This window comes from Cheilinus undulatus, linkage group 15, assembly GCF_018320785.1.
Source record: "Cheilinus undulatus linkage group 15, ASM1832078v1, whole genome shotgun sequence".
In the NCBI taxonomy this organism is placed as follows: Eukaryota; Metazoa; Chordata; class Actinopteri; order Labriformes; family Labridae; genus Cheilinus; species Cheilinus undulatus.
In genome coordinates this window covers 27,706,909-27,733,762 of record NC_054879.1, presented here as the reverse complement: position 1 = coordinate 27,733,762, position 26,854 = coordinate 27,706,909, and the positions used below count along the sequence as shown (strand labels likewise).

Genomic DNA, 26,854 nt, shown 5'->3' with positions numbered 1-26,854 from the left:
TTACTACTACTTTAATTTTCATTAATTCATTTCTATTTGTTGTTACAGATTTTCTGTTTATTGGGAAGGGGGTTAGGAACATGGGGATGGGTGTATGGTGATGCTAAGTACTTTTGTATTTGTATGTATTGTTGTATGCTGGCTGTTATACACAAAATAAATATCCTAAAATGACACATAAATCTTAGATTAGACCTCAGAATTTAGCCAGTGTAAAACAGCAAAGCGCAAATTACTAGCCAATGTAAATTAGCAAAAAATTTTTACAAAGAATTGTTATAACTTCATGTTATAGAACGCGATTTAACCCCTGACAAACACCTCAATCCCGATGGGTAAAATGGGAAATCTCACTAGTTTCTCTCTCACATAATCTAATTGGTTGAGTCTAATGGGCCTTTTTTTAATTAAGTGAAGAAAGTATAAACAGCAGTCAAGACTAAGCGTCTGTATAAATGGTGGAAAGTCATTGGGAGTCTGCACTTATTAGAGAATTTATGTTCTTCTGAACTGATAATAAAAGATGATGAGGCACACATGGGAGCAAGCTAGACTTTCGTTTCTGGTGAAGATTGTTATATTCACAGTTGATTCATTTTACATTGGTTACTCCATTCAATCTAAAATATGACTTCTTTAAATCTTTAGGTAGTTTTTCCTGTTACCCAGCTGCTAAAAAGAGGCAGCATCTCTTTTAATCCATCTTCCTGAAGCCCAAAACACACTAACCACAGAGAGAATCAATTGGATCCGCAGACCTGCCTGTATGACAGGCCACAGGCTTACACAACTCATGATTTAGCTCAGCACAAAATCTATTTCTTAACATGACCCCTGCTAACAAGCCAGCAATGCCTGGGCAGAACTGCTGCTGAACAGAGGAGGGTCGTGTGGCTCAGGTTCTTTGACGCCGCACACCTGCTCACTACAATTCAAATTTAATAACAGTTAAACCGTGTCAGACATGGATCTTCATGAGTATTTAGAAAGATAATCTGTATTTCTAACTGCATGGGAAGAAACGGAATGCTCCAAAATTCTTTTTCTTATTTGATTTACAATTTTAAGTGTCAAACTATCACTTTTTAGAATTGGGATTAATTACTGTATTTCATTAGTTAATTGTGATTAATCCATTTTTAATGCATGTTTAAAAGCAATTATTTTGCATTTGAAATGACAGGTTTGTGGTCTTTAATGACAATGTGAAGCAATTATTACCAGTGTCTTTATGTGGAAATCAAAGGAGATGCATTTATGAAGTTGACTTTTACAATGATCATTTAAATGGTTGTTGTACTACTTCACCAATGACCAAACCATAACTTAGAGATAAGAGACTGCCACAAAGTAGCAGTAAAATTCAATGTTTAACACTATTATAGGCTACATTGTCAAATAACAAATGGTACATGTGCAAAATGACTCACTGATGTACAATTATCCTTGGTTAATGTAAAAACATTTATACTTTTCAGGAGTTGATATTTAGTTGCTTCACTGTATTAGTGATTCAGTTAAGGGTAACTAAACTTCAAACAAAAAGTAAGGAAATTTGTGTTTGGTACATGATTTCTTTGTTGTAACAATGCTTCTTGGTAATAAATCTTCTACTGTTGGAAAGCCTGTTTATTACCCTTTTAAATGATGCCACATTTGTAAGGATCATGCATTTTTGGGATGAGCAGCAGAGCTGAGTATGTGGGTTGCGCCCATGAAAAATGTGCCAAATCTTCTCTGCCAATGTCAAACAGCTTGTTTTGCTGTTACTACTGACTCTTGTTTTGAGCTTCTGGTACCCCCAGGTGCTGCCAATCAGGTGCCTGATTGGCAGCACCTGTGAGCATGGGCCCTGCTACAGTGGTCAGTAGATGTCTGCTTCAAGAATTGGCATGCCACGTTTGACTGATCTGGATAGGGCCCGACGGTTGGGCAACTTCAAGCTGGTGTTCCGCAATACCAAGTTGCGGCATTGTTTGGAGTGAACCCTAGTACCATCTCCAAACTGGAGGCCAAGTTCCATATAACAGGGGAATGTCAGAGACAGGCCGCGAAGTGGGTGTCCCAAGAAGACAACACCCCAAGAATACTGTTTTCTCACCCTGTCAGCAAGAACTCTATCCTCCAAGATGACAACACTCGCCCCAACAGAGCGGTGTTTATCAGAGACTACCTCCAGAATTTGGGAGTAGAGAGGATGGAATGGCCTGCCAGCAGTCCTGATCTTAACTCCACTGAACACTTGTGGGATCAGCTTGGGTGTGCTGTTCGTGTCAGAGTGAGCAGCACAACCATGTTGGCTGACTTGCAACAAATGCTGGTTGAAGAATGGGATGCCATCCCACAGCAGTGTGTGACCAGGCTGGTGACCAGCATGAGGAGGAGGTGTCAGGCTATTGTGGCTGTGTATGGTTCTTCCACAAGCTACTGAGGCTCCTGTTCGTTAAATGAATAAATTGTTAAATTTTCAATATGTCTTGTTTCTTCAAACTTCAATCATCCAATCCACCAAACACCAAACAAGAGTCAGTGGATGCAGTGTCCTTATTTTACATAACCTAATCTCACTATGACTAATGTGTTAATGCTTACAGCCCCAGATAAAATGCATATATATCTGTGGTCATTTTGGTTACACTTTCTTGATCTCCTGTTTGAAAGTTGGGTTATTTCAGCGGGTCAAAAACTCCATACTTAACTGCAGGTCAAATCAGATTGTGATGTATTAAGGATAATTTACAGATTTTCTTTGGCCTGTGTCATGGTAACCCTGCAACAGAAATGTGGAATGTTAAAGTTAAAAAAATTTGAAAACATCTCTAAAATATATATTTCAGTAAATCAAACAAAACTCATTATTAGCACTTCTGTGCAGTATTATGTGGTTTAAAAGTTTAAAGCAGCCTGCTTCTTTATTTCTGTTTCTGAAACAGAGGTTTGCAGCTAATGTAAATAATATCACTCTTATTTTAATAACTGTGGGGGCCAACTGTACAGACAGTTGTCTACAAATAAAACAAAATATTTTTGAAATTTCATTTTATTTTTGACACAAGCCTCCTGCTGGTAAAACCTGGGTATCTTCCTAGAAAATCAAGTTTACAAAATTACAATGAACTCTAGTGCAACCAGATTTTCAGTAGCCTTCAGTTTTTTCTTCCCCCTACAGTGCCTCCAGTCAGAGCTCATGAACCAGTCCACATGAGTTCTATTTGAATGGTCAGATAGGTCTATATTAGATAAAAGGGCAATGATTAATGATGATACACTTTAATTCACTTAAACACACCCACATGTTGGATTAACCAATGTTTGAGAAGTTGCTTTGTGTGATGAATTTCCACTCTGATTGACGTAAAAAACATCTCTGAGAGACATGAAGGCATAAACTGTTCTACTGCGATCTATAGAGAAAATAAAGAGCATACTGAAAAATGTAAGTGACTTGTTATCTCTATTTGTGACTGTGGTAAAAGGTAAACTCTTCAATGTAGCTAGTATGTCTCAAAGTATGCTAGAACCAGAGACTATTACCCTATTACAAACAGATCCAACAAGCAGTTACTTTCCTGTAAAGTAGAGATTGTACAACATGAAGGTCAGACACTGCTGGTGTTGGTCTCTATCATTTGTTTTGTCTCTGGATTTTAGAAACATGAAGTCCTTGGGATACTGGTAGAAGAACCAAAGACTGCCATCAAGGTAAAGGTACTGATTCTCGTCTCTTGATGTTACGACAAATTCAGTTTAAATTGTCGAATGAAATAAGAGAAGATAAATAGTAAGCAGTATTATATTGTTATTTGAAGTTTAAAAATGCAGCCTTAATACAAAATCTGCATTAGCACTGTCTAAGAGATTAAGCCATTTCTTGTCTAATCTTGACCATTTTCAGTTCTTTACAACCTATAAAATGTTTTAAAACTCTGTCTTGCTTAATAATGTGGAACAGTGGATTTTGAGGTTTTTATTTAAAACAAAAAAATAATGGTGATCATTATGAAGTTTGTTCAAAAACATTTTAATTATGCTCTAATGGGTGATGACTTGAAAAATACTCTGTCATTTGCGTTAATATTTTGGAAAATAGAGAAAAAAAGTCATTTGCTTAATGATGTAGTAAGCGGTGTACAAGTCTGTGAGCATGGTTGCAATTATTGTAAACTGTTTTTATAAAACCATAAAGAAAGATCCTGTAATGATAAAAAAAGCATTTACATTTCAGGATGGTGCTGTATGTAAGGGTATCACTATCAACACTAAGTTTTAATTCATCAGTTGCATTTGTATAGTTGTTAGTTGATATTTTGCCTTCAGTATGAATGTTACAGAGGTGTAAATGGAGGACGAAGTAATCTCCTTCTTTTGCTGGCTTTAGATGTGGTAACAGAGGTATTACGGAGTCGAGACCAGATCAGCAGAGCCAGCAGGGGAGGACTGGAGCTCCCACTGTGCTATGCTGTCTCATGCTTCCACAATGCCATAAGGGAAAATAAATTAACAGACAGGGACAATAAATATTACACGATCGTCTTATATGAATGTCTTAAGGCATAATGTCGGCAGAGCTCCTTAACAGCGATGCTGCAGAAATTCACTGTGAAAACACCTTTGGGGAGGGAAATCCCAAAGTAGTAAAATTCCCCCCTGCTGTATGCATTCATATCAAGTAAAATGATGACCAAAATGCTTGATAAGTTATCATAATAGCTACTAACACTAAAAATAAAAGCTTGGATTCATATAGAGGGACCCAGTGGCACCTTACATGAGGGGGGAGGGGGAAACACACGGACAAAAGACGACAACCATCCAACTGTTGCAGATCTCAGGGTCATCTTACAGTATGCAGTATAGTGCAAAGCTTCAAAGAGGGATGTAAATACAAATACATGTAAATACAATTCTTCATAAAACCCATGTGTTGCATGGAGACCATGAGTCTACAATCAAGCTAATATCTTACTCACACAAAGTGGGGTTTGAGGCAAAAAACTGATATTATCAAGCTAACAGACTGACAATATGACAACATCAAGCTGCAGTGATGTTTACCATGTCACAGCCCAAGTTTAGCATGTCAGAACAGTGAATATATTTACTGAATAATGCTGAATATGAATAGACAAAAAGAAGTTTGGAGCTGATAATGAGGCTTCATAAAAGTCAAGGATTAAACCAATTTATGATAATTTATGCCAAAAAACGAACAGAAATGTCTAAACAAAATCAAAGTAATTCCAGTCAGAGCCTTAAGAGTCAGTCTAGTCATTAAAGGTTCAGTAGAAGTAAGACAATCAAAGTTATTAGCATAAATCTTCCAGATGCCATGATTATCTATGACCAAATTAATGATCCTTAATCCAATAGGTATGGAAATAGTTCTGTTTTGACCTTTACCATTTATCAAGCAAAGCCACTGCAACAGCTAAAACACTTCAACAGGTACAAAGATGACTACCTTTAGTGTGATATTGCATGATACTGCTCTGAGCATGGACAAGAGAGAGCCACAGACAAACTTCACATTCAGTTCACTCACCCGTTTATCATGCTGAGTAGACCCTCCACCAGGTGGGCGAGGTAGGAGACCTGGGCGCTCTCATCAGGGAAGATGGGCCCGTGCATTGAGGCCAGCTGGGCCAGGCACTGCAGGGAATCCTGGGCCATGTCCGAGTCCTCCCGAATCTTCCTGTGCACCTGCAGAAGAGAGGGGAAATGTTTGTCTCAACTACGGAAAGGTGTAAAGGAGGAACCTTAAAACTGAGCTCTTAATAAACCAGTGCTTAAAATACGAGAGGAGAATTTAATTGAACACTGAGCATAATGAGGATTATTTCAGTGCTCCCATTGTATGTACAGAGAGGAGAGCTTTCACTTTGTCCCACTTGATTAATACTTTCTTTGATAAAGTGAGTAATATCTGCAATTTTCATGCAGTTTATTTCAGTTGTCTAATATCCTGTCTGAACTATAAGACTAAAGACAACTGCACAACAGGAACAGAAATCAGAGTGCCTTTAAATAAGTAATAAAAAGTACTACACAAAAATCATAGGGCACAAGCCATAATATGCCAAATAGACAAAAAAACAAAACAAAACAAAAAAACCCCATCAAATGGTAGGACAAAAGAGATGAAGGAGGAAGGGGACAACATGAATAAGAAAACACTCAGTAAGGGAATAGAACGTGGCAGCCTACCAAGGGACAATCTATTCAGAAATACAAACAATCCTGTCCTCCTGGCTGTAATAACAAGGGAATACATTTATAAAACAATACTGCATGCCACATTTTTACATTTTTAAGTCTTTTGATTATTTTGCCAACTTAACTAGGTCTTCGATAATTCTTTTTTGTTAAAAAATATATAAAAAATTTGTTTTGAATTTGACACAGTGAAAGGAATTAATTGGTAAATATTAAAATGTCTGCTTGTTTGTAAATTACGGAGGGTAAATAAACACTCATCTATGATCTTTGATTTACTCCAGTCCAATAATTGTTTAAAAATAGATGGCAGTACTTCTGAAGGCCTCTATGGATTTCTTCCATTTTAATGCAAATGCACTATTTAGACAAAAACACTTGTAGATCTTCTACCATCAATTTACAGTATATCTATAGTACATCCATTCCAACAATTGATGGAAAAATTACAACAATCTTATGATTTTAGAAAGGAAGTTAATGATAAAAAAAATTAACAAGGAAAAAAAGGGAGAGGATTTTATTGTTTTGTTGTTATATTGTTCCGACTACTTTTTGCTCAGGTAAACTATGCTTAAATATTTGCAGTTTGAAGTTGTCGTCTCTTTTTCATGCTACTCTTGTTTTTTCACAGTTTAATGTTGTCATTTCACATGTAAAGAAATCAATCAAGTCATACCATAAGGCATTAGAGGACACCAGACACGTTTTCTCAGTACTTCTCATCCAAACATAATTCTGTTTAATTAAATATAAGAAATTCTGCAAACTGGAGTCAGCAGCAAAATATTGATGGACAGAATACAATACATTAGTAAATCAGAGTTTATTCAAACATGGACACTAACTGCATGTCGCAGAGCCACAGTATCTACTGCTGCTACTGACTACAGATGATGATCGACAATTTTTCTTGATACTATTACTGAGACTTGTTTACGATCCGAGTCTTTATTAGTAGCCCTATTGATGCGTTTCTGTTATCAAGTGGTGAGACAAGATGATACATACTGACCGGGAAAAAGACTGTCTTTAATTTGAATATGTGTGTTAAAACATGTCGGTGTGTACAGTTTTAGTGACAATTTCAGCAGCGGGTCATTGCTACAGGTCCAACAGTTAAAAGTCTCCTGAGTGCGTAATTATTTCTTTTGAGAAACCAATAATGACTTCCCTGTATTCTGGTGAATCTTTTCTTCTCTTTAGTTAGTGGTGGAAATTTAGTTAGATATAAGAAATTATTTACTGATAATGAAAAAGTCATTCTTTTGTTTCCATAATTATAATGATTTTTCTTAAAAACAATAAAGATCATACTAAAATAAATGTCTGTAATTTTAGGGAAAATATTTAAGATTTTTACAAAGAAAGTTTCAAAAATAAAAATACCCATTAATGCTTTTTATAGGGAAATTAATCAATCTTTTAAGAGTTTAAACAGCTGCAAGCATCCAAAGAAAATCATGAATTTGTTTTCCCTTTCTTGTTTTGTCTATATGAAGTTTAAGAAAAATTAAGCCAGGGAAAAAGTAAGCTGCTAGAGAATGTCTCTTTGCAATAAAAGTCTGAGGCACATGACAAAAAGGTGAACCTGTCTCATCCTCCTGTCAACACTTTTAAAAACAGAGCGGCTGATACGTGGCAGGGTTAATACTCACTGGTGTAACCCAGCGAGCAGACAGCGAGCAAAATGAAGAATCGATTTTTAGCACAGCCTGTCTTCAGACACTGTGACCCCGGTCTCAAACAAACAATCAGTGAGCCCGTCTGAGCCCACAGACAGCCTCAATCAAACCCAGAGTGGAAAGATCTGACTCAAATCAGTCACATTTCAGTCTTGTCAGTTGTGGGATTTGGGGGCTTGTATGTTCTGAGCTGTCACACTCCAGCAGAGGAAAATGCATTGTTTCTTTCAACTGTGCAAACAGACACAGAAAGGTAGGAGTAGTTAAGGCACAGCGAATCATCACAGCCTTTCAGCAACATGTTTCCAATAATGGGAAAATGCCGACGTCTGGAGCTCAGCTGCGTTCCTCCTGTGAGCTCTCCCCCTTTCAGTGAGTCCGAGCCCTTTTCTTCTTTCTTCTTCCTCTTCTCCCGTCTCTTGAAGTGTCATCCTCTTAAATCCAGAGTGTCTTCACCAGCTCCCCACACTGAGCCAGCACATGACTCCATCGCAGCAGCAATCAAACTTTCACTCTCCTTCTCCTTGTTGCTTCTTCCTCTCCTTCTCAATCCCTAAACCCCCAAAATTCCTTCCCGCTGCCTCTCCCCTCTCCTTCTGCTCTGCAGCTGGGGTTCCTGACTGCTCGCAAGCCACGCTCACTGGGAAGAGATCTCAGATGCTAACGTAGCGTAGCCACTGTAGTCTTCAGCACTGCTGCTGCTTCCCTCTTCCAGAGCGTGAAGTCATCCTCTGGAAGAGCTTGGTGAGAGGAGGTGGAGGAGGAGGGGTACCGGGTGTGTGAGGGAGGGGGAGAGAGAGAGAGAGAGAGAGAAAGAGAGAGAGTGCAAGCGAGGGGTGGGAGAGGTAGTGCAAGGCCAGAGGATTGAGCAGCGCGAGCTCTGTAAAAGCAGCTGCACCAGTGAATGATCCGTGCGATGCCAATAATGTCAGTCGCCTTGAGTCTGACTATAGTTAGAGATACGCAGTGTGTGTTTGTGTGCAGTGTGTGTGTGAGAATGTGGGGAGTGGGATAGACTGGAGGAAAGTGAACAAAATGCAATATGGAAACATTTTGCCCATGCAGATCAGATGACACTAGATTTTGCACACTGATTAAACAATGGATTTAGCATCAGAGAAGCTGTTCTTAATGGCAATGTCATGGCTGACAGTGGGATGTGTATTTAATTTGCTTTGACATGAGGTAGTAGAGTGTAGAAATAAAAACAGTGAGGGGCTTGGTGATTTGAAGAAAAGGAGTAGAAGGGCTGCAGGATCTTTGTAGTATTCACATACAGGAGCTCTTTGGGTACGTTGGACTTTCAGTGCTTGATTTATTTTGTGACGATTTCTGATTGATCTGTAACTGTTGCACTGTTGAACTAACCTGACACCACAGATAGATTGTATCACATATCCACTGCATCAGATATACTGCACATCCATCTGATAACAACCCATTTTCTGTGTTTGGTAAACGCAGTACCTTTCATAAAAAAATCTCTGATGGTGATTGGACAATCTTTATGTCCGTCACATTCATTACAAGCCAATCAGAGCAACATAAGATAAAATAGGCATGCACCTGCCGAGGAATAAACTACACAATACAATCTCTATGGGTAGCGCTTATAATCGTTCACTATCAGTGGAGCCAGTTGGGGAATAAAACTGTTGGCAAAGCCCATCGAGAGGAAAGCAAAAACATCAGTTCCAACAAGAAAAGCTTTCAGTGTGTTTTTTTTTGCTCTTCTTTTTATAAAGAAATGTCCAGTTCTAATAAAACTTCCACTATCGCTGCATCCAAGCTAATCACTTTACTAGCTTGTAGTAAAACTCAGCACTGCCTGTAGCTACAACCTTGTTCTACTGAAATGACACCAACTGATCTAGTCATTCTCCGACTTCATTTTTTCAGGTAGATCTACCTGATGATGGACATGGAATCTTGCAAATCCACTGACTTTGCAGGGTTTCTCTAGTAATTACATAAAATATAAAAAAAATATGGCAAAATGTATCTAAAAATCATGTCTGAAAAAAGTTTTGTAAACTAAACCAATAAATTACCCAATATAAGACCCCGTAGGACAGAGGTCACTAAGTCCGGATCCTGATATATCTGGACCTGTTATTTTATTCTAACGACCGCTCCTCTCTCGATCTATGCATCTTTTTACATAGACGCTGATCTATCTTGACCTGCGCAGCTTCTTGTCTTTGTGGTAGCTGAACAGCTCATCCAATAACATGCTTTACTTAGACAAGGCACTGCCTGTGAAGACAGTATTATTTAATTTTTTTTAGTTAAAGCTTTTTTATGTGAACTAGACACTTTTTATAGCTGTCTGGTCTGGGGGTAGCCTATTGTGTATATAATAGACCACAAAGATTCTTTTATTTGCAAAATATATTTATATATTTGGATAACTAATTGGTATTGTTAGATTATCATATTTTTACCACCTTCAGTTCATGATTTTTTTATGCTTTTAATGAACTACTCTGAATTAAATTAAAGGTTAGGTGAAACTATACACTGGACCTTCAGGGTCAGGTTTCTAGTGTATTTAAAAGCTGCCAATATTCCTAAATATTTATCGTGTCATTTCTAGAGTCATAAAAACTATGATGGGCTCACTTTTATTTTCCTTTTGTTGTCACTGAATTAAAACTACATTCCAAAACTGCTTTCAAAAGCACTTGAACATAAGGTTTTTATTTAATTAATTTTTTTTTTTTTTGACCAAAGGGGTATTTAGGATCAATTTTCCAACTATTAGCAGAAAATAATTCAGTTCCTGGTAGGACAAACAACAGCAAAAGGAGGATGAGGGTAAGGGGACGGGATGAGGAACAATATAAGAGGAGCAGGACAATAAGAGGACAAGAGCAAAAAAGGGGAATGAAGGAGAGGGAGAAAAGAGGCAGAGAGTGAGTTATGATATTTATAGAAGGAGACAAAGCCTGGTGTCTTTTTCCTCAGGGGGGCTCTGGGGCTCATCTTTCTGTTTTTCAAATCAACACCCCGCTTCCAACTTATTGTCTTTTGCTCGCTCTCTTCCACCATCCCTCTCTCTCCCACTCAGATTGGGTTACTGTCTGTCTGCAGGCTGAATCAGACAGGAATCAGCCTCTGCTACAGCTTCATTAGACTCTGCACTCTTTGCTGATTGTGTTTGCCGGGAAAACACGAAATGTTTTACTGTATGTGCTCTATATTTATGTCTCTGTGAAGATATAAGGATCACTGCTATCATAAATGTATATTCTAGTTACATGATAGCAATACTACCTAAGCCTTCAGCGGACAATGCATTCCTACCTTTGTTTTACTCCATTTCACGTGATAACAAATTATTTATTTATTTTAACATCTCAACCTTTTTTCACTGTGTTGCAAGAGCTAAAAGGGACAACAATGGGCTTCACCTAACTCATTAGTGTGACAATGGCAGCATGGCATGCTGTGTTATTAATGCCTATTGTTTCGTTACCTAGATTGCCAGAAAGATATCATGTTTTAACAAGAATTCAAGCTTTTTAAACTGAAGCAAATGCTATGAATACACGTCAAAAATAATAGTATAACGATACTAAAATAAGAGAGTTGAAATCTCATGAAATAATGGGGATCATGAAGAAATGATGCAACTTAAATGCATACATGCATGCCAGCTTAAGGCTTCTTTAAAATTTTTCTTCTTTCTTGAAACTCATCTAACTTTTCTTTTTACTTTAACTGGATGTCTATTCCTGGCTTATCCAGAGAAAAGGATGCACCTCATAAGACAATTAAAATTTGAAACACATATGGAGAAAAGTTGTAAAAAGTGGCTACCCATGTCAATAGTGCAAGCAACTCAAAAAAAAATACTGGGATTGCTTACAGTGCTAACCAGTACTCTTTCTGTGAGAAAAAAAAACAACAAAAAACAAAAAAAAAACCATGAAATGAAAACATTAGTTAAGTGTTTAGTAAATACACCTTTTAGTGTAGTATTCATTAAATATGGTACAAGAAGTACTGGTCATCTTTTTTGTTATTTTAATTAAGAGCTCCCTGGTAGAAAAATTAAATTAATTTAAATTGAATTCAAGCACTATAGGGACGCCACTTTGGTTCTGGGTAATTCTGATTCACATTTTCCACTATTTGTTGTCATCTGCACTGTAGCTATGGCAAAAGCCCTTCCTAAACAACAACAAATTCAGCTTCTGGCATTTAGATTTGTTTTTGGGAGATGTAGGGTCCTCACAATTGACGTACTACTGTTTTCTTTATGGTTTGCCAGAGTTTCTGAAGCTCTGTATCTGCAGATAAATAAGTGGGTTTTGTGTGTACACGGTTTCTGCAGTGCGTCTGTGTAGATGTCCATTTGATGCAATGAAATAAACCAGATGCATCCACAAATCTTAGATGAGTGTGTTTGTGTTTGCATGTGGCAACGCACTCGATCACAATTTGCTGCTGCTCTCTAATCACTCTGAGCCAAACAGAAACTGAAAACCCTGAGAAACACAAACACACAAAAACACAGCTCCAGTCGAAATTACCGAAGCTTCAGTTTGTGTGCATCTTTTGGTACTCTCTCCTTTCTTCTTCCTTGTTCTGTCTGTTGGAGTGGAGATGCGCACTGCGGTCAAAAGGTGTAATGCTGACAAAAGTGGAGGGGTTTGTTTTTGAAGGAGGTCAACAATCACCAAGGTTTTCTTCCCTTTTCAGTCTAGCATGGCCCATTTATCCCGAGACCTCCCTCGCTCTCCTGGCAATTGCTTCCACTTCTCTTGAAATTGCATTTCTCTGTTCCATCTTCTTCTTTGTTCCCCTTATAAAAAACATAGATGCCTTTTCCTCTATACCTGAACCTCTTTTTGCCTTTCCCCCAAGCTTCCTCATACCATTACCCCCTTTCTCTCTTCAATGTTTCTTAAACCCTCTTCTCCATCAGAAATGCCTCATCCCTGATTCTCAGAACCTAGGCTGTCGGCAGATTGAGTGAAAGAGAGATTTCCAAAAAAAAAGGAGGACAGAGTGATAATCAGACAGATTAGAAATCTCCTTAGCAACAAAACAACTGATACCTGTAAAACAATTATCACATTGATTTTAAAATGTTTGCTTTCCCTCACAGACAGGAGGAAGATCCTGACTCTCATGCTCGTTTGGAGCCAAAATGACACTTTAAAATATCCAGCATCCAAAGCATCTTTTTATCCATTTATATTTAAAAAATCTTTGCTTTTGGGCAATTTTGTTACAGCCCAAGTTTAAACAAAGAAGTTAAGGATCCACCTGCTATCTTCTTATCTAATAGTTCCCAGTTCTGTTATTTTATTGTCATCACTCAAAAACACAATTTAGCAAAAAAGACATAAACTGCTCTACCTCAATGTTTTACTTATTTTACTAGATCTCATTTTACCTCTACTTGTATTCCTATTTTTACTATATCTTACCTCTTTTTTATTGTGACTATTATATGTCTTTATGTATGACAATGTTTGTACTTTAGTGCTGTCTGTCTCCTATGCTGGTGAGCCAAAGACAATTTTCCACCCCGGTGGACAATAAAGAATTATTCTATTCTATTCTGTTCTATTCTATTCTATTCTATTCTATTCTATTCTATTCATATAAAGGCATTACATTAAAGTGGGAGGGGACAAGTGACAAAAGTTCAAGGACAACATGCATACAAATGATCCAATAGTCAAATGATCACGATTTCACAGTCTAAACTGTTTTTTTCATTTTTGTTTTAAATTGTGCTGTACTTTTATAATCTGACAAGCTAGACCGACTTTCAAAATATCCATGGCAAGGGATACATTTCTAATTCATATTCCAAGCTTGGGGGTTGACTGGACAGACATTCTGTCACATTCATTAGCCACTATGCTGGTATTTCTAACTCATTTCAGCTGAAACCTAGTCTGATATATACACACCTCTTTTTTATTGTAAAGAACACTAAGTGTCTCCTGTACATAGAGAAGCAGAGTCAAGCATACCTGCAAAAAGAGTTGGGAAGTAGACAATCTGGTGGCTGTTTTGTGTTTGGGGCTTCAGTCAAAATGCTCATTCGAATCTATACCTGATGGTACAGGACTGCATTTTGCGGATAATTAAGGTCAATAAATGCCAATATTTACAGTTGGTACACTGGTTGTAAATATCGGCAGAAATGCTTTTATCAGCTGAAACCTATAGTTAACTTTTTGAACAATTATCTGCTGATACCGATGTCATGCTGACAATATTGTACATCCCTGCAAAAAACATTTGACATAGTAGGCATTGGAGTCAATCAATTAAATGAAAAAACTAGTATCAGTTGATCCCATTAGGCATGTGGCATCCCGGGGAGTAAACTGCAAAACATGCCTAACAGGCAGCATTATCATGTTAGTGCACAATTCTTCACTGCAGCTATAGCTGCATCTACACAAAATCTCTTTAGCGAACACCATTGTTTACAGGCTTAGAGTACAATTAAACCACACCTGTTGCTACTGACTCTCTTCAAATGGCGCTGACACAACAAATGGAACAGAGCAACACGGTAGCAGCAGGAAAACAGGAAGTAGTGCCATATGCCCACTGTGTCAGTGGCACCCACACCTCTGTGTTGATTGGCTAGAACCTGTCTAACATCTAGTCAAATAAATAGTGAAGTGGGCAGGATGCTAGGTGAGACTGTGGAGAGTGAAAACAGAACCAGAGGGGGAAAACTGGTCTCACAGCAAAGCCAAAGTAGCACACTTTTTAGTCAATTTATTTTATTGTTTGTTGGTAAAAATAATTGGTAAAATTCCAAATATTGGAAGAATAATAATCAGCCAAGATCATAACCAATTGACCAATATTCTGGAGGGCACTGCTTTGATTCCACAAGTGCCTCGGCCTGTTTTAGTGTTGTTTATTAACTGTATTAAGCACTTTTTGCTGCTCTATGTATAACAGTGCTTTGCCCATCACTAGACTTTTATATATTTGCACATATTTTTCTGTACCAAGATGTCAGCATTCAGGTTATTACTGCTGGCAGTGATGGATGAATCTACAAAATTTAATCCTACTGTCATCAAACCATATTATCCCTAAATAAGATTTAAAAAGCACTGAATAATATCAACAACAAAAAACATCCTTGTCACTAGACAGACAGCAGCCTGCTCTTAGCACACAGCACAGATGAGTGATGGAGCCATGGAGCCAGTTAATGGGAGTCTGACAGACACCCACACACAGAGAGACGACTCCCCGGAGCCCCTCAACAGGGTGATGAGTGTGTGTGGCTGTCTTGTGAGAGTGAGGGGTGGGTTACTGTGGTTGTTAACAGGGGCCCCTAATCCTGGGGCCGGGCTCTAATCCTGCCACTGGTCTGTTGTGGACTGTGACCCTGATGGCGCGTGTCTCTGTACCCCCTCCTTATAGCCCCTCACAACCCCTCACAGCTGAGGAGATGTAGCAGCTGAGACAGCAAAGGAATCTGGTAAATTTGTTAAATATGCAAAAACACAGACACAATCTTTGAAAACAACTTCTATAAACACACACTACTTAGAATCACCAACACTGGACCACTCAAATGTCCACTACCCCACAGAGACAGAAATGCGCCAACACACACAGAAATGCACACAACACAACCAGCAGGATGCTGTAACACTAACACAAACACACACCCGGACAGCTGACAGTGCCACAGCAGCCTTACAATAACAAACAGTTGAGCTACTAGAAATACCAGAGCGAGAGATGAGACTGGACGCCTGAAAACTGAAACCAACACAAAACACATCCTGCAGATTCCAGCAGCAAAGAGAAGAGACCGAAAAATGACAAATATTTTTATTCATGCCAAACTGCTGCTGCTGTCGGCCAATCAAAGACTTGATTATGCCTGCTTGTGTGACAATCCTCTGATTGCAGCCACTGTTTGGAGCCAATTATAGTTATTTGCGATTGATTTGAACAAGTCTGAAAAGTTTTTAAGATGCATGAAAATGAGCTGTCAGTAAATGTTGGTTATCAGTCTGACAGAGATGTGAAACATTTAATAACCTTTAGCAAGCTGTGTAACATAACAGCCTTTGTCCCAATAATGTAATTGAAGTTGTGTTTCAGTCTGATGCTTGTCTGTGTTGTTTGGCTTTGTGTTATTGATTTGTTAACATTATAAACTTAGAACTGTAACCATGGTAGAAACAAAAAGTGTGACTTCACGTTAATATCCCTGATGTTCAACAGAAAAGAGACTTATGAGAATTTTAGTGTAAATATTTCCTCAATTAAGAATCAAAGTTGATGACGATGGCTCCATGTGATAAATCAAATCAGGGCCTCGTCCACAAAGACTTTTTTAACACCCATTTTCAATGCAAAACTGTTGTAGAACTCAAAAAAGATTGAAATCGAGTGCTTCCAGGACTCAGAAAGAGTGGGTTTTAGGTGCTTTTTCACAGTGGATTCATGTAGTCATTGGAAAAGAGAAACTCAAAGGCACTGTCCTCAACAGTTAAAATGCCTCAAGGTAGGGGCGCAGGTGGCCTAGTGGTTAAAGGCACACCCCATGTGCGCAGACGGCCCGGGTTCGAATCCGGCATGAGGCCCTTGACCGCATGTATCTCCCCCCACTCTCGTCCCTGTTTCCAACTCTATCCACTGTCCTACTCTAACAAATAAAGGCACAAAAATGCCCAAAACTTAAACTTTTCAGTCCATACAGTAGATATTAAAATCAAGGTAGGCTGATATATGCAGCCAATGTATTAGTTACGAATACTGGCCAATATCTACCAATACAGATAATTAATGATTCAAGTCAATATCTGCTGATACAGATATCATGCCGATAATATTGTGCATTCCTTGCTATTTACTACTGCAATCTAGCTCATGCACAAAGACATTTGTACAGATATAATTTCCTGGTCAAGAGCTGCAGCTAATATCAGGGAATTATTCCTTCCTTTGTATTAAAGTAGTTTTGTAATAGTTCATAGAGTAAAGAAAATATTCATAGAGAGCATTTTAAGACAGACTTAAAAGTTACAGTTCCACTTTCGTAAAACAGCAAATGAGAAGCACGCAGAAATGAAAACTGAGGGTGCTTAGAGTTATACGCGCTGTAAATGAGCGCTGGCTTTTGCACACAGAGATTTCTCCAGATTCTGAATCTTTTGATGATATTATGTACTGTAATTGCTGGGAAATTCAAACTCTTTGCACTTTTACCTTGAGGAAATTTTTCTGATATTAGACAGATTTTTCACGGATTGGTGAACCTCTGTTCATTTTAATCTCTGAGAGACTCTGCCTCTCTTAAATGACCCTTTTATACCAGGTCATGAACTGACCTGTTGCCAGTTAACCTTGTTAGATGCAAAATATTCCTCCAGTTGTTTTTATTAGTACCACTCACTTTTCCAGCCTTTTGCTGCCCTGTCCCTACTTCTTTGAGATGTGTTAACAATTTTTATGAAATGGAAAATGCCTCGGTTTCAACATCTGGTATGTTGTTTACGCTCTATTGTGAATAAAATATTGGTTGCAAGCCATTGCAATACATTCTAATTTATATTTTACTAGTACTCAGCACCCCAACTTTTATGAAATTGGGGTAGTACATTGAGATGGTAGATAAAGGCTGTTTTTATTTCAGTCAGTAAGAAAGAGTAACAGAGCGGCATTATGGACCAGAGAGAAGTGACACAGGTAGCAGCAGGTAAAGCCTAAATTAGACAGGAGATGTCTTCTGCCTATTGGAGCAATGTATCTGTAAGAGGAACCAGCTGACCCATTTACTCCACTTTTCTGCCCCACACCATTTTCTAACCAAGCGTGGGCCGCCTCTTAAAACACACAAATTCACTGCACAGAAATACACATTTACTTCACAGGGCGGTTCTGTGGACAGATTCACAATAACACGACCCCACTGAAAAGCACCAATAAATCTACTTAATGGTGCATCTGAAAACCCACAAAACTAGTAAAAACTTTGCATGTGCCAAAAAGACGAGGTCAAGTGAGATTTGTTTGTCCTACATGAAAAGGCAAACTGTCTCTGCTTGTTTATCATAAATAAACCACCATGAAGAGGGAAAAAGTAAAAAAGGGAATAAGAAGGGTGAAAAAGGTCACAAGGAAACTGTAATGGAAATATACGAGACAAGAGGAGCATCGCTTTGGAACTGAATAACGACCTCCCTGACAGGAAGACATGCACGGATGGAAACAAAAACACTCAGAAAGACAAGCAGATTATTTCATTAAGTAAAGTGTTCAAGAGTGCATGCGTGGCATCTACAAGTTTTTTCAAGTTAATTCAATGGCGTTATTTCATTGTTATGATGTTAAAACAAAAAGTAAGCTAAGCTTTGCTTGTAGAGCAAGGCCAAAAAATACAAAAAAGTAAAACCAGTATGATTGAGACAGATGATTGAGACTTTGTGGATTTTAATATTGCGATAGACCAGACATATACATTTAACTAAACTTTAACATTACAATCCTTCAAACACACACTAAACAAGTAATTCCCAAGCACTTTCTGCTGTGACAGTTTTCTGGTAGAGATTAGTTAAATGCTACTTTCACACTGCCTCTCTTTTCCGTGTCTGTTACACCTTCGTTCTGCAATGCCGTTCTGTATGAAAGCGACTGTTCTGCAATGGGGGTGGATCTCACCCCACCTCTGATCCGGATCGAGAAGTAGTACCAGAGCCGTAACAGACTTTTCCACAACGAGTGTGAAAGGACGTCGCGGCATTCCGCAAGGCGAGTGTGCGCTGCTGTCTCCATAATTTAATAATATATATATAATATAATATAATTTTATAATATAATATAGATTTAAAAACCAGCGCGGTTTAATCAAGCTGCATTTCATGGAAGAAAACAACAGGGGGATAAAACAAAGAATAATGTGGATTAACTGGAGAGACTGTGAGGTTAGAGAGCTGATCACACTCTGTACAGGAGAGGAGAGAGCAGACACATCTCTGCTCACAGCAGCGTCTGAAAAGTTCCATGATGTGTTTAAGTGAGCTCGGTACTCTGAAGTTTCCTCCGACGTAAATATGTGCGCTGTGACACTGTTTAAAGTCGGACCTCCAACTCAGAAACATGGAGGAAAAAAGTCTGTTGGATCTAATCGATCAAAATGAATGTTCAAGTTTTTTTCCCCATATTTCATTTAGAAAATACCAAGTTTTTAACCAAGAAATCCAAAGTTTCTAGTTTCCTTGAAAGCAGCAGCTCGGGCAGCGGCTGCCATCTGATTACGGGGTGCCAGGGTGTATGTAAGCTCAGGCGTGCATGGCTCTGTTACACCTTTGTGTGAATTGCTCGTTGCGGAACAGAGACGGGCATTCCTTTTCGCCTTTATTGCGGAATCTCTGTGTAAAAACGGCTAAAGATAAGATCTGAGATGGTCATGTGACCTGCTGCAGTTTGATAGTTTTTTGATGCTCTGTTATGAAAATATCTTTTATGAAAAATCGATTAAAGACTAGATAAAAATCAACCTTAAGAAGAAAAAAATTAATACTGGAATCGGTCAATCAAAGTCTCATCTCTGATTTAATTACTACAAGAGCAAAAAAAAAAGTTTAAAGATAACAATATTTCCATAACTAAAGCCTCATTTTGCTCTAAAATGCACAAGACTGGTGCATTTACCTTCAAAATGTCAAAACATTACACCCAGGGGATCATATCACACCCCTACATGGTTCAGGTGCCCCCCCACCATAGTTTCCTAAAATCCTGTGGGGAAACACTGAATAATAATAGTAGTAAATTTTTGAGAAAAATATTCATGGTTATCATATTGGCTGAAATCATACAGCCCTACTTGACAGTGCACTGTCTGTTGCCTATCAGTTACAGCATGCTGGTGGTTCACCTAGTCAAGTTAGTTAAGATTAAAAAAAACTAAAGAGCTTATTGAAAAGTGTTCAATAGTAGTCAGAAACAGAAAAAGCTCCAGTGATATGGGGGTGCAAACAGAGAACTGAACTTTGCTCTCTATACAAGCATTAAAAATTGTAAACTATAAAACTAATATATACAAGCTTACATAAGACAAGAAGAGCAAAGTACCAAGGCAGCTACTGGTAATTATGATTACATTATGACAGTTAAGTATTTGTCTAGAACACACTTTAAAGTTATTCTTGCAGGAAAGTGTTGATTACAGAAACTGGAAAAAACTTAAACAGGAGGTGAGTCCTTCTTTCCACAGTGTTTAAGGAACCTGTAATTTTAGATACAAACCGTACAACAGAAATAATATATACAAACTGTTTAATGCTGTAAATATATAAGTATAGATGGCCATGATTTAAGCATTTTTGAGTCCAACATAACTGCCTTCACATGGGCTCTTCTTTCACTTTGTTGTTGTTGGCTTCTACAAATGAGCATAAACTGACATCTATGTCTTTACAGGCAATGGATAAAGAAATCACTGGAGAAATCTGGCAACCTCAAAGAGTATAAAATATATTATGAAATGAATCAACAACCACACAGGGGAGCACATAATAACATGAAACAAGATAACATAAAATACATCATTAAACACTGTGTGATTACATTTGAAGTATATCAGTTGGCAAGTTCAATCAAGTGCAGAGTTCATACAGTATTTTCAGAACCTGATGTGCAGCTGAAAGCTCAAGAGTACAAATAATGATTCAGTGTACCTGTTTTGGATGTTATGGTAAGAACTTCACAGATCAAAAGAGCTAATATCACAAGACTGTTTAAAAAAAATATATGTTTTTTATCCTGCTAAACCAAAACCTTACAGAACCATGAGAGCAAAATACACATAATGAGATATTAAAGAAACCAAGGCCAGCAGAAGCTTTAAAAGCAACTAAGTGACAATAAACTGTTTACTCACAGTGAAGAAGAGGTCCATTACGCGTGTGTCCAGCAGTGCTTCCCTCCAGGACTCTGTAGGCTTGAGCATGACGTTCTGTGTTGCCTCGAACATGGCGATGTAGTGGCGCCCCAGTGACCCACCGTCAGTTAAGGCCAACAACAGCATGAAGAAGAGGAGAAAGAAGAAGAGAAGGAGGAGGAGTGGCACACTCAAAGTCACACAAGCTCCTGTCACTAAGCTGCCTCTCACTGGGGATTCTGGTCGCTGTGTTTCAGTTTTTGGTTTTGCAGCTGAGACTTGTAACTTGTTCTGTAGCTTCCCCTCTCATTAACACCATCAATCTTTATTTTCCCACCCTCCTCTCTTTGTTTTCTTGTCCTCCTTTCCTTTTCCTTAGTCAGCTCTTCATCAGCCAGTTTGAAACCACAATGGAACTCTTTCTCACCCTCTCGTCCACCTCTTCTCTTTCTGTTTTTTGTTTTTAACCCTCTGACTTGTCTGGCTGACTCTCTCTTGTCCTCTTCTTCACCTCTCTCTCCCCTCCTGCACACTCAGGTTTCTCTCTTCTGCTTCCTCAAGATTTTAAAACACACAAGTCTTGCTCTCCCTGCAGCCAATAGAGACTGTGCTTCTCTGCCTCTTTGTCCACTCCTCTGCAAGATGTCCTCGAGACTCCTTGCTGCCCTGTGACCCTCCCTCTCTCTCCTCAGCCAATCACTTTGCCTCTACTTATGACTGCAAGACTCTTTTTTTCAAGCACCTTCTCTTCACTTGAAACTTTCCTCTTTTTGTGTATTCTCTTTCCAAACATCTCTTCAACACTGACAAAGAAATCTCACTGCTCTACAAACTGCAAGAATTTTTTAATCTTAAGACTTTCCAAATGTCCCTTTTCCTTCACACATAAACAATGTCTGTCTCCTTATTTAAGAGTCTCCGAACACCCACAACAAGCTTTTCCACAAACCCACAACATAACACACTTTCTCCCCACTCAGCCACAACACTTCCTGTCTTTACTCAAGTCTCCAAAACAAACTCATAACAAGCTTTTTCCTTCGCTCATCAAAAAAAATGTTGTGACCATGCTTTCAAACTTCTCACTCAACATTAAAACATATGAACTCTCTCATAAGCAAACAGATCTCTTCTCACGCCATCACAATTTTCATCCATCTCTACTTTCCCCACTTAAGTTCTCTGTGTCCATGCCTGCACAATTTTTCAGTACAGTTACTGATAAGTTTACTGAAAAGATCAACAGGTATAAAATGCTGCATTATATTTTTTTTTTATTTCTCTGGAGAAGTAATGAGAATGTTGAAATAAATATCAAGGGTTGTATTTTATGTTTCTTTTGGTGCAATATCACTACTTACAATTACATCATTAGGTTAAAGTTAGGATGCCTTTATTTTTAAGTTGCTTCTGAAGTGCTGTTGATCTGCTCTGGTGTGATTTACTGTAGATTCATTGCAGCAAGCATGGACCATTTCAGACTGGGTGCATGTTTGCTGCACGTGGCTGTGGACATGTCTACACCAGCACACACTGTCACAGTTTTCATTGGTACATGTGCTGCTTGTCTCTTCTGTCACAGCGCTGTATTTAATAAATTTTACCTCAATACATCCCCAGACAAATTACTCAATTAACTGTATTGCCATCTGAGCTGTGAAAATTTCAGAATAAACAGCACTGTGTATAAATTTGGTAAGTTTTACTACAGAAATGTCAAACTAGGCTTAAATATACTCATACTGCGTTTATCTTCCCTCACAAATTCCACCCATGTAGAAACAGAAATACAGCTGAAATTTGGAGAACAACTTCAGCTGGACTGGTGCCTCATAGGCATCCTCTTTCTGTCTGTTTTGGCTGAGAGATGCATGCAGCTTGTGGAAAAATAGACAAGCCTTCTATTCCCTTGATAGTATGCACATGAGACATGGGCAGACTGAGAGCCCTGATTTGTTAAAATGCACAGCCATGACACACCTAGCCTAAAATGACTGTAATTCTCCAGTAAAAGATCACGGTGGACTTTACCAGAAATTACTTCTTGTAGTATGCAGCCAATGTGGTATTTTGTTTTTAACTACTTGTTTTACTTTAGTGCAATGAATTCTACTTACATGCTGTGTATTTTATTGTTTATTTTTGCTAACATTGTCTGTTTATTATTACATTTGTACTGTTTAGTCTTTTACAGTGTATCTGTTGAAGAAGTTTCAATTACACCATTCCCAAGAAATCCACTTGTTTCTGCCCCTGCTGAGAGGAAATAAAAACATGAACCATTTGTTGTTGCCTAGTATAACACCTCTTTTCTTTACTTCTTTGTTTTAAAAAATACAAAAATATAAAAGATCTATTCTTGCTCTTTTTTGCTCTATATTAACCAAAATCTTAAATCAGAATCAGAAGATTTGACATCAGTTCAAGGCAAATTTATCCCTTCAATCTCATTTAAGTAGCCATCAAAAATAAGCAAAATGATCTCATCCATATCATACCTGCGCTATGACTACTGTGGACACTGTATTGCTTTATAGTAGAGTCAGAATTTCTACAAAAACCCATGAAAGTCTGCCAGACCACAACCACCAACAATGACATTTTTAAAGTCACTTACATCACCTTTCTAGCCTATTCTGAAGCTCAGTTTGAACCTCAGCTGAATGCCTCAACCATTTCTAAATGCATAAATGCATTGGTTGTTTGATTGGTATATTAGATACTTGCACTGATGAACAGACATTGCTTAGGTGTTTGAGATGGCCATCCTTCGCACCTCCATCAGTGCATTTACTGCAGAGATGTACAACTGGATGTCTCTCTAAAGCACAAAGATGGTAATTATATAAGAATCTAATATAAGAGAAAAATGTTGTGCTGGCATACTTGGTCAGCTTTGATATACTTGGGTTGCCCTTATTTTTCCTGTATATAGAGTGCGTAACACATTTATTACATCACCACCCAAAGTAAAGTTTATGCCACAGCTGCATCATGGAGTGCTTTAATGCAGACTCTCTTTCATTTTCAGTGAGCTCTCCATATTTTACCATTTTGAACAGGAATGAGGAATTTCAAACTGAATTCATCTTTTTATACCCAAATTTGAGCCGGCTTACTGGGCTTCTCTGAGAAGTCAGAAATTAATCAAGCATAACATTCTACCATTAAAACTAATTTTTCTGTTCAGGAATGCAAGTAAATAACTAGAATTTGACATATTAATCAAGAAATAATAATGTGCTTTACTATCTTTTCAGCTTTGTTGTAAATCAGTAAATTTGAACATTCATGGATAACAATAATAATTATATTCTAGCATTGAAAGTATCATTTTGGTTAAAGAGCTTCTACATATTGGTGTATTAACCATTGCAGAAACATAAAAAATGATTTTGGTAATTACCAATGTTGTTAATTTAGGGCAGCTGTGGCATAAACCTTACTTTTGGTGGTGGTCTAATAAATTTGTTAAGCACTGTAAGTATTTGTATTACAATTTTTTACATGACATGTTTTTTCGGATAGCAGTTCAAAGCTCAAAGCATGTACAGTAGATTTTGATAACAATGTAAAGCACCAGAAAATCACAAATAAAGGTAAAAATTCTTGCCCTGGAAATTGAAAAACATTTTCTTTTTTTTTGTCTATAAATAAATGCATTTATTTATTCATTTTAAAGGGGACATATTTTACCCTTTTAAGACAAGCTTATATTGGTCTAAGAGGTCCCTAAAACATGTCTGTGAAGTTTGTTGCTGAAAAAACACTCCAGCTTTGGATTTTTGCATGTCTAAAAACACCTCTATTTCAGCCCTGCTCAGAACGAGCTGTTTCCGTGTCTGTGGCTTTAAATGTTAATAAGCTGTCTGTCTCCACCCCTGACCATGCACCTCTCAGGAAATGAATGTGGCACTCCTGATGTTACAGACACTTTTATTTAAAGTTTAGGACCTGACTGGGATTCGAACCATCAATCTCCCACACAATAGTCAGCAGGGTAACCCACTGAGCTATCCAGCATCTCAGCTGGCAGCTGAGAGGATCAGTAGAGGAGGGCGGAACTTTCCTCTAAGTGGGGGAGGGCCAATCAAACCTGGGGACGGGTGCTTACTCCCCATGTGAGGTACCTAGTGTAAAATCTGACAACAGCTCGTTTCAGCACACATTTTGTGAAAGGTGGAGAAAGAGAGGGGAAGAGGGAATGGATTTTTCTGGTACTTGAGGGGATTGTGAACAGGCTAGGGGCACATATATTTATAAGAAAAGCCTGAAAAAGTGATTTTTGCATATTATGTCCCCTTTAATATTAACAATTCATTGTCTTATTTTTTTCTGAATGTAAAATTTCCTTTTAGCGCTCCTAACTGCTAAATGTTTTTTTTTTTTTAATTTTCCAACATTATATATTTCTATGTATAAATGCTGCTTTATAAATAAAAATTCCTTACAAACATGTAGATTCAAGGGATGCAAATTATTACTGACATGATATTAGAATCAGCAGATATTTGCTTAAAAGGGAATTATCTGGATCAGCAGATATAGAAACTTCTGCCAGTATTTGTAACTGATATATTGGCTGTATCTATCAGTTATATCAGTGTTTTTTTAAAGGAATTAATTTTTAGGCCTGAAAAACTTTTGTATTGTAAATTGGTAAATGTCGGCATATTGCAAAAAAATCAAATATTGTGCATCCATGATCAATTTTGTGTTATATTTCTTGTGTGTGTTATTTTAAAAGATCTTCCTCTCTGTAGATGTCCAAAAAAGCTATCCTCTTTCTTCAGTCCTTTATCAGCCACACTAAACAAATAAAAAAGCACGCTAAAATGGTATCACTGGCCCACGGCTCGGTGACAGCAGAAGGTGGAAACTTCTGGAGGAATGTCTGATCAAAGCCAAACAGCGGCATAGGCCGGCAGGGTCATGCATTCCTCTGACACCAGCCCGCAGTCACTCCCCATGCACACACCCCACCACAGCACACCACAACACACTTTTCGGCACAAAGTTGGCACCTGTCTGAGGGTGTGTGTGTTAGTGTGTGTCCACTGCTTGGCTTTCAGGCTTTGTTAAAAATAGTCGTGGTGAGGCAGAGGACCTCTGACTGAACCTTTCTGAAGAGAGAGGGAAAGAAAGAGAGAAAGCTTGGAAGAAAATAGGAAGGGTGTTACAATCTGGTAAAGTTAATGTTTACGTATTTTGTGGCATGCTTATAATCCAGACAAAATGATCAATTAAGCAGGCTATCCTCTTAAATACAATGCAGAAGCAGTGAACTTGAAAAAGCAGGATTGACCATGACAGAGGCCGTCTCTGCATGGAGGGACTACCTCAGTGATAGAGGTTGTACAAACCCCACTAAAAGATCATATGACTGAGGCAGAGCTCACAAGAGAGCTCAAGAATGATAACTACAGAATTACTGTGACTATTCTGCACTGACAGACTGAGACAAAAAAGGGTCTGACAGAGTATGCATACAGGATTTTATAAAAAGAACTGAATATGATTTCTTAATTTGAAATATTTAGGAACTGTCATTTGTATGAATGGTCTTATTTGTCCACAAGCATAGAGAGTACATCTGGTACATCTTTTAGATCATGAAACTCAATTGGAAAACAACTAAATCTGATTACAAAACATGAAACAGTCAATGACTTGTGAGCTGCTGGCTAAGAACAAACAACTTTTATCTTTAAAGCCGCAACAGAAGAGCTAAGGGGAAAGCTGAACAACAGTCTTGAACTAAACTATATATCAGGACAGACAATCATTTACTGACTAAACACCAAATAATACAATTATCTATTGCATTAAGAACCAGTGATTATGTTTTCAAGCATGTTAATCTTCCTCAAACTTTTGAAATGAATATTACAATGGTCCTTCCACTATATGGGTCATATACATATTCTTCTTGGATGATTCAGGTAAGGCCAGACAGAGCAAATCATGACATTCCAACAAATATTCCACTGTAGCTGTGTCATGAATAAGTAAAGTCAAAAGAGGGAGGTACATCGTTTTGTGAAAAGGGATG

General features: G+C 38.0%; 1 protein-coding gene across 1 annotated transcript in view; it reads right to left on the bottom strand.

The window, feature by feature from the left end:
* xpo4 (exportin 4) overlaps window positions 1-26,854 on the bottom strand; it is an 86,421-nt gene that overhangs the window by 33,427 nt on the left and 26,140 nt on the right. The window contains exons 7-8 of the mRNA XM_041807354.1: window positions 20,803-20,915; window positions 5,543-5,700 (exon numbers count right to left, since the gene is read on the bottom strand). Of these exons, the coding sequence (XP_041663288.1) occupies window positions 5,543-5,700; window positions 20,803-20,915 (271 nt within the window). The remainder of the gene's footprint in view (window positions 1-5,542; window positions 5,701-20,802; window positions 20,916-26,854) is intronic.